General features: G+C 38.7%; 1 protein-coding gene across 1 annotated transcript in view; it reads left to right on the top strand.

Moving 5' to 3' along the window:
• Nucleotides 1–724: 724 nt before the first annotated feature.
• The window catches only part of INSC (INSC spindle orientation adaptor protein), a 102,933-nt gene continuing 89,977 nt past the window's right edge, over nt 725–13,680 (top strand). The window contains exons 1-2 of the mRNA XM_057418216.1: nt 725–782; nt 7,096–7,189. Coding sequence (XP_057274199.1) covers nt 725–782; nt 7,096–7,189 — 152 coding nt within the window. The remainder of the gene's footprint in view (nt 783–7,095; nt 7,190–13,680) is intronic.

The following is a 13,680-nucleotide window of genomic DNA, read 5'->3' as shown; positions in this document are numbered from 1 at the left end:
ACTATCTTTTTGTGCCCTACATAATGGCTGAAAAAATAGCCCTTTTTATTTCTGATCTAACACAGAGACTGGCAAGACAGAAGATCCTACCTCCTGTTGAGAAGATGAAATCCCTTAGACTGGATGTTGTTTGCATGCAGCTATGGTGTCAAAGGAAATCAGACCAAATCAGAGGCTTTTCACTTGAGTTTATTTATGGGCAATCAACACAAACCTCTGATCCATAACACAGGTGCTGGCAGAAGTATGATGGAGCTTCCAATCTGTCCTCAGCAGCCACTGTTTTCGGGGAGACCTCGAGGCTGAGGTGATGCCGGCAGTCGTTTCCTCACAGTTCTCCTCAGGGTGGCTGCGGCCTCCTTTCAGCCCCCCTCGCGGAGGCTTCAGACCCCTCCTGGGCTCAGCCCCAAGGCTGCTGCCCTGTTTGTGCAGTTTTGGCTGGGCTTACCTCAGGGCTGTCTGGAACCAGTTCCAACCGGTGGCAGCAGCTGGGGGCTCCCTCACATGTGGTGGGCAGGCCCTCAGAGCCACACCTGTGAGGTAACGAACCTGCAGCTGGTGTGTGCCCTGCTGCTGCCTTATATCTAGTTGGTGCGGAGAAAAATAAACAAAACCTAATACACAGTAGAGAGGGGAGGGACTTGTTTTTTGGTCTGACAGCTGCTGAGTGTCTCGAAGAGGAAAACCCTTGTACCACGTAGGGGTTGTTGATGCAGGTGCCGCCATGGCTGAGAGCGATCATATTGAAGAGAGCCAGTACGCAAATCAAACAGCTAAAGCCTGTCTGTTTCTCTTCAGAAACACCTCTGGAACCAAGAGGTCGTGACCAGGAACAGGGATGCCCCTACTGTGAGCATTTGAATTGAGATTTATGTTGGTGCAGGCGACGTTAAATTTGCTGCTTGGTTTATTTTAAGAAGGGAGAGGGAAAGCACTATGCAGCCTGTCAGAAACCAAGGGAAGTGTAAATACAGGGAACTGTACTTCTCAGCGTTTCAGGGTAGCAAGCTGCGTTAATGCTGCTCTGAGCACCAATAAACATTTTTATATGGTGATTATTCTGTATCACATAAAAGATAAAATATAGCTCTGGAGTGCACCAACTTGCCACCTATTATTCAGTTCCTGAACCTCAAAAGCAAATTCTTTTCCAGTGAAACTGCCTCTAAAATGCTAATTGCTAGAAATGTGGCCACTAATCAGTTAGCTTCCATAATACTGCCATCTATTTAAATTGGTGTGCCACCTCCAGATGGGGAGATTTTAAAGACTTTCATTGATAAGATTTTTGTTTTTAAAAAAGATGTCAACTAAGTGTTGAGTCCAGTGGCTTTTTGACAAAAATAATTTTAAGGGGGAAGGGGAGAAAGATTAAAATCTGTAATGCCCTTCTCTATTACCTGTTTAAATATTTTCATACTGTAGTTTGTGATAATGTAAATGCTATCTTTCTAGAAATTTATACCTAAATGGGAAAGCTTGCTAGAGATACATTGTAAGAAAACCCATGCCTTAGCAAAAGGACTAACTCTAATGCATATGATGACATTCCTGATCTGTGTCATGGAGAAAACTGGATTACCTGGGTAACAGGGTCTATGCTTCCTGTCCCAGTTCGATTAGATCTTCTGCTTGCATTGCAGATATTCTACTTAGTGTGTTTGCATATGATCCACTTGCTAAAACAAAGAAATTGAATGAGCTATCCAACATCCTTTGCTTTAAAAGCAGTGTTTTGCATTGTGGTTATTATAAATTAAAAATTGTATACATTCAAGGAGAATGTTCTGAAGGCTCCAAAACCATAAAGTAAATGAAGGAATCAAACTCTGTATGCATATGAATAGGACTGGCTTCAGCTATCTTTCTTATTTTTTTTATATTTTTTTCCTCCCCTCTTCCCACCCAGTATTTGCAGTTAGAAATGTTGCACTTGTTCTGTCTTAATATTTACAAAGTAATGTTTTTTATCTCTATGTCTCAGGATGATCTATTTGAACTGAGACAGGTTTTTATTTGCTTCTCTTCCATCTCCCCTGTATGTTTCTAAGATATAGCTGTGTACAGCACGGCAAAGATGAGAAAAAAAGGATACCAAAGTAGTACAGACTTCAGTTTGCATGAATGTATATTTTAAAATGTCATGTGTATTTATATTATGTAATATAGTACAGACACATATATATATATTTATATATATGTATATTTTCAAGGCCAGGTTGTATGAGTTTTAAGCAACCCGGTCTAGTGGAACATGTTCCTGCCTATGGCAGGGGGTTGGAACTAGATGATTTTTAAGGTCCCTTCCAAACCAAACCGTTTTGTCATTCTGTGATATATAAAAAGGGATATTGTCAAAGATAGACTTGTTTAAAATGAGCTCCTCTCACTTCAGAAAATAGAGAGAAAAAATAGGAAGAAATATGCATTAAAAATAAAACCCTGTATAAGTGAAAATGGATTCAGCTTGCAATTGAAGTGTAAGGCATGAACTACTCAGCAGTGCTTCCTTTAGATTATTGGTTCTGCAACAGCAGCTACCAAAAATGAATTATGCAGGTAGTGCCTGTTCCCACCTCTTTCTCATCTAGTTTTAATTTTGCATTCTAGGAATGTGGTACATACATCTGTGTATGTGATCCCATGCTAATACAACCCATTTGAATGCATCATTTTAAGAACTCTTCATTATTTCTTACTCCTGGTTTTATATCTGCTTAGGTTTGTGACACCCATCTTAATTCTGAGTTGGCTTTTACTACTGTAATTAATTCATGCCTGTATAAGCCTGTTATAATGCGAAACAGCAATGGGATCTTGAGTCCTGAAATGGTTAGTGTGAAAAACTTCTGACGGACCAGATGTGTTGCTGAAGGACAGAGTGTATGTATTTACTTTCTGACCTGTCACATAAAAGCTGTCAGAATTTTGCTCTTAATTTGATTTGTAATATTCCATTATCAGTTATTCTGTGTACCAGGAGGATAATAACTAACAATTCCCAGACTCCCAGAATTATAAAATAAGGACAGGCACTGTTTGGCTGAACAGAGATTGTCCTGTGCTACAGGCAGGAGCTGTTCATATTAATCAGGTGATATCTAGTCTGAAATGACTTTTAGCTAATGACTTCTTATTCTCAGGTTAACCATATTATTTATAGGTAACATGTTCTTCTCATTCTGGTGATTATTAATTATCAAAGGCTATCCAATCTAAACTTCCCCTGTTTAAGTTTGAACCCGTTACCTCTTGTCCTATCACTACAGCCCCTAATGAAGAGTCCCTCTCCAGCATCCCTATAGGCCCCCTTCAGATAGTGGAAGGCTGCTATGAGGTCTCCACGCAGCCTTCTCTTCTCCAGGCTGAACAGCCACAACTTTCTCAGCCTATCTTTGTATGGGAGGTGCTCCAGTCCCCTGATCATCCTCGTGGCCCTTCTCTGGACTTATTCCAACAGTTCTATGTCCTTTTTATGTTGAGGACACCAAAACTGCACACAATACTCCAGGTGAGGTCTCACAAGAACCAAGGGGCAGAATCACCTCCTTCGACCTGCTGGTCATGCTTCTTTTGATGCAGCCCAGGTTACAGTTGGCTTTCTGGGCTGTGAGCTCACACTGCCTGCTCATGTTCATTTTCTCATCGACCAACACCCCCGAGTCCTTCTCCACAGGGCTGCTCTGAATCTCTTCTTTGCCCAACCTGTAGCTGTGTAGCTGTGCCTGGGATTGCCTTGAATATCTCTAATTCCACATACACACACTGGTTGTCTATGAAAAGAGTTAAACCAATTATAAGTCATTATCTATAATTTCAGTACAAGTCTATGTGCAAAAATTTATGTAAAATTCTATGTAAGATATTAAAAAAAACCCTTATAATAGTCCAAGAGTGACTTTTTTCAGCTTAAGTGTCACCAAGGCTTGTACCAAAATGACCAATATTGTGAACTACAAATAGCATTATTTTTTTGTACAAGTTTACCTGGACAGCATCTCTGATCAGCTGTGTACCTTGATCAGTGGCTACTGAAGCCAGAGGAAATAACCATGAACTTCTCCGGGACAACTTTGCTGACATCGGCTATTAGTATGTATACACTTCATAAATGTGAGCGCATGTATATATGTGTGTAGCATATAACAAAGAGTATATATAAGTTTTTATGCAATTAAGTCCGAGGAGCATCTTTCAAATGGTCATTAGGAGCAAGGTGTCTGACTTCAGGCACTGTTTCAGATCTGTGGCTCTGCTTGCAGTCACGCTGTTTCCACCATCTGTGAGGAAGCAGCTACTGGAAAAGGTTAAGACATGTCTCAATCTTGTAACCTTGAGTGCATACAACCTGTTCTGGTTTGGGTTTCTTGTTTGTTTGTTTGTTTTTGTGGAAGACAAAATATTTGATACTCTGAAAGCTTTTTTGTTTGGTTTGAGGTGGTGCTTAGGAAATAACCTAAATAGTCAGTTATATTAGGAGACCTTCCTTTTAGGAATGTTGTCTAGAACTCAACACTGTGTTGTGACCTTTAATAAAATAAAAAGCAAAGTTAAGTAAACAGAAGGGTTCATCGGTCCTGTCAGGATCTTTACTAGGAAATACAGTTGCCTTTTTCTTACTGGGAAAGGTGAATGAGAACACTGAAAACTGAACACTGTCTGCACACTTGAGCACCATGATTTCCCAGCATATGCAGGAGCCATTCTGAACATGACCAGAAGCTTGTTACCATATCAGTCACTGGGTCTTCTCCAACCTCCTTTGTAGTCACGGGTTTAGGTGGGCTAGTGTGGCACTTTTCTGTCTCTTGGCAGACTTCCAGGTGCTTGGGAAGAGCATTTCATCATGTTGTCAACAGTAACCATGGGCTTAAATATCTGAGCTAATATCTAATTGTGGTGTAAGCTGTTTGGTTAAGATACTGGTGCAGCATTTTGTTATTGTTCCTGGAGCATAAGTGACTCTAAGTAGGAGTTGATCTTGTTTTAAAGGCTCTTGGCCATAATATAAATGTGTGTTTTGTGGGAAGGCAGTGTATAAAAAACTGCATTTTTGTCAGGTTTCTAATTTATGGGGAACAATGACATGCAATAATATAATTTATGTCTGTGTACATTGTCATTGGTCACAAGTAATGGAGTACAAGCAGATGTTTTGATTTGTATGAATAGAAGTTGTTAGTAAACTGAGCTAATAGTGAAGTAGCTTGAGCTTGCCAGAGGGAAGATGTTGATTTTGTGTTGGTAGCATAAAAAGGTAAATCCTGTGCCTGATGCTGAGCAGAAAAAGATAGCTAGTGTCAATGAAGTCTGTACTTCTGCAGGCTGAAAGACTGTTTACTCAGTCCTTTACACACTAGGATTTAAGAGAGGAAACTTCATCTTGGAGGTTAAGATTTTATGCAGATGTGTTTATCTTTGATTAATGGTATCTTCTCCAAATGAAGACAGTGGTAATCATGATAATTATTGGAAGTAGCCCATCTTAAGCATTTTTTATAAAGACAAAAAAAATCTAATAGTAAAAATAAATGGAGATAGCCTGTTTATTCCAGTTGTTAATGAAATCTCCACATCACATGATAATGTTTTCAAAAAAGCATCAGAACAGTAAGTTTGCTTTTCTGATCTTGATGTGTCATGGGAGCAGAAGGATACATCCTAATACCTTCATACTTGGGCATATGAATTTTCAGGCAAAATCTATCAAATATCTGCCATCTTGTTAAATCAGAGAATTCAGTAACACACCACCTTTCTTATCTAAACAGATTCTTCTCACAGATTTCAATATACTGCTTCACAAGATGCATGGACTAAGATGATTCAGGGTAACACCAGTGCAGAAGTAAGCAAGTGTCAGTGGACAGAGCATGTGAATGCATAACTTTGGTTGTAATACTTTAATGTACTCAGGACAGTTTGTGAGATCGGAGCAGGGAGAAAGGACAAGAACATACATTAACAACGAGATCAGTTTGCTGGGAGAGACACTGAGGACCAGCTTGTGTCAATTAGGAACAATTTAGGGTGGCAAATATCTTAAATGTTGGCTGACTCAGCTTGCAGAATGTAGACAATAACCAAATGACAGAATTTCAGTAGTGGCTACATCAAAAAATTCTGCCTTGCTGGTGACACAAACAGCATCAATTTCCTGTGTAAAGTATTTTCTTCAAGAGTGAGAGCCATTGATCTCGGGTTTTTCTCTGGATCTGCGAAAACAGAATTTTTCCCACTCTTCCTGTCTCTTTCTCCAAATTCATTCATTCATCTCTTAGTTCTTCTTGAGTCATGGATTAATCTTTTTCCTTCAAATATATTCTATTATTACATTAGTTTTCCTCTGGCCAGGTAGGTGAGTGGGAATGACTTCACCTTTCTCAGTAGAATAAATCCTCTCTGGCTTGTGTTGAGAATATACATTGACCTATAGTAAGTAAGGCCCTAATGTAAGACAGACAAATTAAAAGTAGAGGGAGAGAGATGGCACTTTTTATGTGTGCGTGAAAATGAGGAGCTTCTTCCTCCTTTCTTGCCTCTTTCTCCGACAATAGTGTTTGGATGTGTCTCTTAGTTACCAGGTAGAAAGGAAAAACATGGAGGAGAGATGTATAGAGCTTTTCAAACTGATAGAAAAAAACAAACTTGTTTAACATGGAAGGACCCCATACTTCAGTGACTTAGACATCAAGGGCCTTTCTCTATATGTAGTACTAAATGATCCTGAATTCACATGAGCATACACTTGCTTTCTCTTGCAGTCTCTATCACAATAATCTGAAGAATTACAATCATGCTAATAGTTCAAGTTAATTCAAAATAAATGATGCTAAATAATAACTTAGAAATGTTCAGCCCAGATGGCTATGATCTGTGCAGTAGTCCAGGAAGTTCAGGAATATGTGGACCCTGTGTTGCTTATGTTCTTAATGGCCTTTGTTATCTGTTGGAATTGTGTGGTAGCCTGAGGGAGAGGCTTTTGAATTGTTTATAATGAGCTCCACAGATCAGTAGGAGAATGCCATGCCACCCTGGACTGAAGAGGCCTGAGTTTCCCTATGTTTACTAAACAAGTGTTTGCTTCCTTTCTAGATTCCAGCCTATGGAGAAGTGCATGTAAGAACAGGATAAATATGGCATTTAAGGCTGAGGACCACTTAGATTCCCTTCCATTACCAGTTCAGCGGTAAGTGGTGCACTCTGTCATCCAGGCTCGAGCGCTTAAATGTCTCTAAGGCTGCAGCTGCACTTTCCTTTGAGGATCGAAATATGCTTAAAACCTCACTTTTAATGTGGAAATCTGGAATGCATTTCTCTAGGCATTTGCAAATTTGCATACCTGAAGTCTGGTAAATTGTGACAGTGAATATGCAGCCATCATTTTAAATGGATGTTTGCAGTAGAGATGTGGTTCTATTTACTGGATCAGTTCTCTGTCATGATGGAAATCACTGGAACTTACTGTACTCTGTGAAAACTGCTGAACACTATAAATAAAAATTTCTTTAACCTGGATGACTTTCTTCAGGTTCAGGTATACAATATGGTATGTGATATGATGTTTATAGTATAATCTCTCCAGTCTCTGGTGCCCTGGTGGGACCAGAGACATTGTTGATTCTACTAATCAACTGTTTTTAAAAATCTGGCTGTTGGTTGGCATCTAGTAGCTGTATCTGCAGAGTATATTTTCACTCTAGCAAAATGGACATTCCATGAAAAGAAAAAAATAATTCAATAACCTTTTGCATTCTCATAGAACTACAGACTTCATGTGTGGAACAACTGGTTTTGTGTTGTGTTGGTTTTTTTTGGTTGGGCTTTTTTTTTTCAATTTATTTTATTTTTGCTTGCTTATGGGTTGTTTGTTTTTTTTTTTTTTTTTTTTTTTTTTTTTGGGGGGGGGGGGGTGTATGGCTACTGAATGCAGAAATAAAAAGGATTTAAATTTCAGTCTTTCTTCTAGTCTTTTCCCAGGTCAGGTTGTAATATTTTATTGTAATTAACTGGCTGCTGACATGCAGTCTCAAAATGAGATGCTTTTCTTCATCAGGTATTTTATATTTCTCCACCTTTTCCTACCCAAGTCTTCTAGCAGATACTTTGGTAATGCCATTAAGCTCACAGTCAAAGTAAGACTGCATGAGTGTATTGCCTTCTGGAAGAAATGCTATGTGGAGGAACATAGTTTTGGGATCCCAGGTGCCAAGGTACTGTTCATTAGGATCTAGCTATAACTGTAACTGGTAGTGTTCATTAAATTCTAGCCAAAACTTGCTTTGGAAATAAGTGAGTCCTAGAAGTCCTGAACAGCCAAGCATGGAGTGGACTAGAATAAACAGTAATGAGGTGTTCTATTATACTTATGAGTTTAATTTTTGTTCATGGGATGGAGCTATGGAATATTACTTCAGATGCACATAATGGAGAAGAAAGACTAATGACTTTACCGTGGAAATGCTCAGGCTAATCCAATAGTCAGATAAAGTGCCAGACATCCAGGTTAATTGCTTGCTTCTACTGGGTTCCAGAAGCTGAATCCTGGGTAAAAAGTCAAAGAAACTGTTAAAGCCAACTGCTATACCAAGAATATAGGTTGGCAAAAGGGCCAGTGAAGTCTCTTACTGTAGTAGAAAACTAGCTGCAAACAGAACTAAAGGCAGTAGGTCCTGTCAATGGCAAGGGTTGATGGTGGCCAGTTTTGTGTGCCAATACAAAAAATGGGGAAGTCAGCTGCAGACTGGAAATGTGCAGTAGTATGCAGCTCTTAAAGTTAGCAGCACAGAACTGAAAGCACTGTATTATGTAAGCTAGAGATTTCTGGAAAAGAAAACTGCCTTCAGGTCAGTTCTCCTACATTCAGGGAAGCAGAACTCTGCCATACTACGTGAACAAAACCATTTCACCTTACATCCACTCTGCACTATGATGTATCTTAGCACAAGAAGTGATCTGGAGAAGTGCTATGTAGTAAGCACTATATTCTGGCAAACAGGTTGGCTCATCAGGGCAATTCTATATGGTAAAATTTAAAAATAAAGAAGTACAGTTCCCCACCCCCAAGAAAATATAAACTTCTTATTTTCTACATGTGTTTTGAAAGAGAATCCTTTTGCCTTTTGATGAGGGCTGTTTCAGAGAAAGCCCATGCAACAGAATGTGCAGACTGAATTTGTCAGTGGTCACGGGTGTGAAGGCACAGGGAAGGCTGGAACTGAAAATGTGGAAATGTGGTTTTACCCTGATTTTTTCAGAAAGGACATAGTGTGGACTAGATCAATAAAATCCAGGAACTGTACGAAATGCTTCTCTTGATTATTCTTTTTAACACTCAACATAACAGCACTTTCAAAGAAATGGGATTTATGTGAGATTAAGTTTCTCTGGATTACATAAAGGTGTGATATGGTTCCTATAGGGAATTTAAAAGGGTCATGTCAAGTTTCAAAATACAAGATGCAAGTATTATATATTTTCATTGATCCTGCAACCAAGCCTAGAATGTATGTCTGTCCCAGAATTACAGTTCATGCTCTTCCTTTTTGTGAGAGGGACTTGAAGGCATGTACTGTTGTGTTCTGTCACAGGGAAAAGTTAACACCAATCCAACTGATTCTAGTCCTGTGCAGCATCACAACCATGTCTTGTTTCATGTTTAGGTTAGATTGTTTCAGAAGTAGACATATCCCCAAAGAATACCTGTCTCCAAATGAAAAGTGTACCATATGTACACAAACTGATTCCAAGTGTTTCCACAGCAGTTCTAGTCAACAGTTATCCTGTCTGTATAAGGAAATTAGAACTGAGGCCTTAAGCCAAATCTCTCTGCTGCATGAGTTGTTGTTTATGCTCTTCTTCATGCCCAGATTTTGTGGGAATTCACAGCTTGTATTGGAGAGCCTCTAGAGTACTGAGTCACTATTCTAGTGGTTTTCTAATGTACTGAGAGACCTAATTTCTCTAATGGGCAACTAGATTGCTATGGATACAGTATTTAAAACTGCACAGTATCTGGTGGAGGCGAAAAGAAATCCAACCAAATTACTGTTATAGGAACTTTATTTTCCTGTTTCAAAGAGTTAAGAACTTACAATCAGTGATAGTTTTGTGTCTCAGGAGAGAAAACATTTGGAAATCAGTTTTCTGAAACAAATTGATCTAGTTACTCTCCAGAAAATGTCAGTAGTCCTGTGTAGAGCACTTTGCAGGACCATGAAAGATAATGTTGCCATCAGTGATGGCCAGTTCGCTATAGCATGTGTAGTGTGTATATTTTCCTTAGGTATGCATATATATCCACATTCTGCAGTACAGCTATTTCAGTATAGCTTCTGAAAAATGTTGTGACCCTTTCTTCACATCTTTCTATTAGTATTGTTTTTCCATGTTTCTGGTGAATTTTTCCAGATGTAAAGCCAATGTAGAAGCTGTGTTTCTCTTCTGTCCCTGCCCCTCCTCTTGTATAATAAAAGTTATGTGGCTTTTTTGTTTTCTTTAAGATGAAATTGTAATTTGCACAGTTGATTTTCACTGTAGTCATGGTTTCTTGTACTTTCTAGATTGGATTGTAAACTCAGCATTTGGGGTGCTGAATCTGAAGTTATTCAGCTAAATAAAAAGTGCTTATAACAAAGTGAAATAGGACACAGTTTTTTGCTTCTTGGATTACATGTTAAATTCAGTGTGGCAATTGTGAGAAATACAGTATGATGAGACATTTTCTAAAGAGGAATAAAGGTTTCTATGGAAATTAAGTAAAAAAGTACCACAACTGCCACAATCAAAAAAAAACAACACACCAACCCCCCCCCAAAAAAAAAACAAACAAACCAACAACCAAAACCTAAGCAAAAACAAATCAAGCAAAGAAAACCAAGCAACTAAACAAAAAACCAAGCACAAAACCTTACTCTTGATGAAAGAGCTTGAAATTTGGCCTGTATGTCTTGGGAGTACTCTCAGAAATGAAGCGGGCAGGGGGGCAGAGTGAATTTTTCTTCCTGATCGTCAGAAATGCAATGCTGCTGGACTGTTTAATACATTGTCTAGGCATCCTTAGAGCTTCAAAAATCAATGATGATACTGGTGGTTATGATTTCAACTCGCATTAAAAGGGCAGTGCTGATTATTTAAATGTTTGAGAGTTTTTTGATTGTTCATGAAAGGTCAATACTTTGAATATGAGGACCAGGAAGATAAACCCAAGAGAGGCGTCTATAGTTCCTTTTCCCTGATTTCAGTGCTATAATTTTGTGGTTTTCTGGTATAAGTTTGCATTATCATTGGGGTATAGATGAGAATTTTTGTCACTCCTTCAGGTGAAGGGAATGAATCAGAGAAAGTAGACAAGCCTTTCAAATCTAGGTACTTGTGGTTAAGTCTTTTGTAACATTTCATCTCTCAGTCTCACTTCCTCAACTGGATACCCCAATGCAGGAAAAGTTTGCCATAAGGGATTTCTGCGGAAGTGGCAAAAATAGTATCCAGGTTTCCTGTCTTCCAGTTCTTAACCAAAAGACAGTCCTTCCTCCTTTTGTCACTTTCTTCCTTTATTTGTTGAACTAAAGATCTGAGTCCTATGAAAGAACAATATGAATGAGGTCATGCCATGAGTATTTATAGCTTTATATTACTCTTTCAAATGTACTATGTATCTGCAGGCAGGTGTTCTTGTAAATTTTCCAGAGGATCTACTTAGGTGTCCCATTATATAAATCAAGATCTATGTGCCCTCTGTCAATAAGAATCTGTTAGAGTATCTATCATCTCCTAAGAAATCTGACTTCATTCCATTATGTCTTTTGGGTTTTTTGTTCTTTTTTTTTCCACCTACTTTGTTTGTCCTAAGCTTTTTTTTTATTTCTTGCAGTGCTGTTTTTCCATATCTGCATGGAGATCTATTCACTGTGTACGCACACTCTGGTGAAAAGAGCTGTACAAGCTGTAGCAACTATGTGTGATCTGCACACTATGTAAGAGATGGAAATTACTGAGAGAAAAAAAAGCAAACCGAATCAAGCAAACACAAACTCCTCTCCCCTCTCCCCCAGCCAACCAAAAACCCCCCAAAGCTCAGAACAAAACCTGGGAGTTGGTGTTTGCCAGTGTCATACACATAAATCAGTATGTTCTTAAAGTTCAGATTTGAAACTTTTTCCCAAAGTAATAATCTGTGCTTCTCTAACATGCAGCAAGAGCAGGGCTTTAGAAGTTCTGTGTGAGAAGCCACCTACATAGCTGACACAGAAGCTTAGCAACACACCTATTGATGGCCCTAGAATTAACAGTAGTGTAAGGTACAGAAAGCTAAAGTAGAGGAGCCACCAAATTTTGTGGTATAAAAATTTGAGATCACTTTTTCTTGGTTCTGAGAGAAAATACTTTTCCGCAGCTGTATTTTCCTGTCTGATTATATGTAAAGACATGAAATTGGTATGTGGAAATTTACAATGTGTTTGTCCACTTAGATCCAGGGAGAAAGGGGAATGATTTGGGGTGGGGTTATAGAGTGAGGACTTGCAGTAAAAGAGAAAAAAATATTGATTGGTTTCAAAGTCCAAGGAAAACACTGAAAGATTTAAAGAATCTGTAGTGAGAGAGAACCCAAGCCGTTTATTTTTTCTGTGCAGATGATATAAACTGAAATACCATCTTGTTACAGACTTCAGGGAATTCTGGATGAATTCATATCCAGAAGGACCTTGACAAGCTGAGAGGTGGGCTCATGTGAACCTTATGAATTTCAGCAGTGCCAAGTTTGAGGTCCTGCATGCGTGTCAGGGCAATCCCAAGCAAAGGTACAGGTGGGGCATTGAGAAGAGGAAAAGAAGCCTAGAGGAAAGAAGAGGAAGGACTTTTTATGAGGGAGTACAGGAATAGGACATGGTGGAATGGCTTTAATCTGAAAGAGATTTAAACTAGATATTAAGAAAAAGTTCTTGACTGTGAGGGTGGTAAGGCACTGGAACAAGTTGACCAGAGAAGCTGTGGCTGCCCCATCCCTGGGGGGCTTCGAGCAACCTGTCTAGTGGAAGGTGTCCCTGGCTATGTCAGGGGGGTTGGAACTAGATGATCTTCAAGGTCCCTTCCAATCCAAACCATTCTATGAATCTATGAATTGTTCAAAATAACTTTCAGTTTTTAAGTAAACCAAAACTTCTAAGGCTACCTCTAGACCTATAGGATACTTCCATCCATGAAATGCTGGGCATCATGTTCTCTTTCACAATTCTGTTAAGTGCTTTGCTGCTTGTCCAGTCGGGAAAGAGGTATTGATTGAAATGATGCTAAAACCTTTATGAAGCTGGAAGAAAAATTATTTGTTTGGGATCAATTAATGTTTTGACACATAATGTTTGCCAAAATTTGAAAGTTGAGACTTGAAATAAAAGAAAGAAACTAAAAATTTTGATATTGCAGAGAACAAGATTTACTTGTTTCTCTGCCAAATCAGGATTTACAAACATGGAGAACTTTATGGAAGATATGGACACATGAGATAAAAAATATGGAAGTCTAAAATGGATTACTTTTTTTAATAGAAATTGAATTTCTATTAAAAAAAACCAAAACAAACCAAAACCAAAAATCCCCAAACTTGAAAAAATATTCCTAGTAAGGAAGAGGTGTTAAGAAAAAAAAACAAAAAAACACAAAAACCCCAAAACAACAAAACAA

Source organism: Pezoporus wallicus, unplaced genomic scaffold (genome assembly GCF_028554395.1).
Source record: "Pezoporus wallicus isolate ANWC-B61680 ecotype Strahan unplaced genomic scaffold, APGP_CSIRO_Pwel_v1 contig_2025, whole genome shotgun sequence".
NCBI lineage: Eukaryota > Metazoa > Chordata > Aves > Psittaciformes > Psittacidae > Pezoporus > Pezoporus wallicus.
Note: the sequence above shows the minus strand (reverse complement) of the source record. Positions and strands in the feature narration are given on the sequence as shown.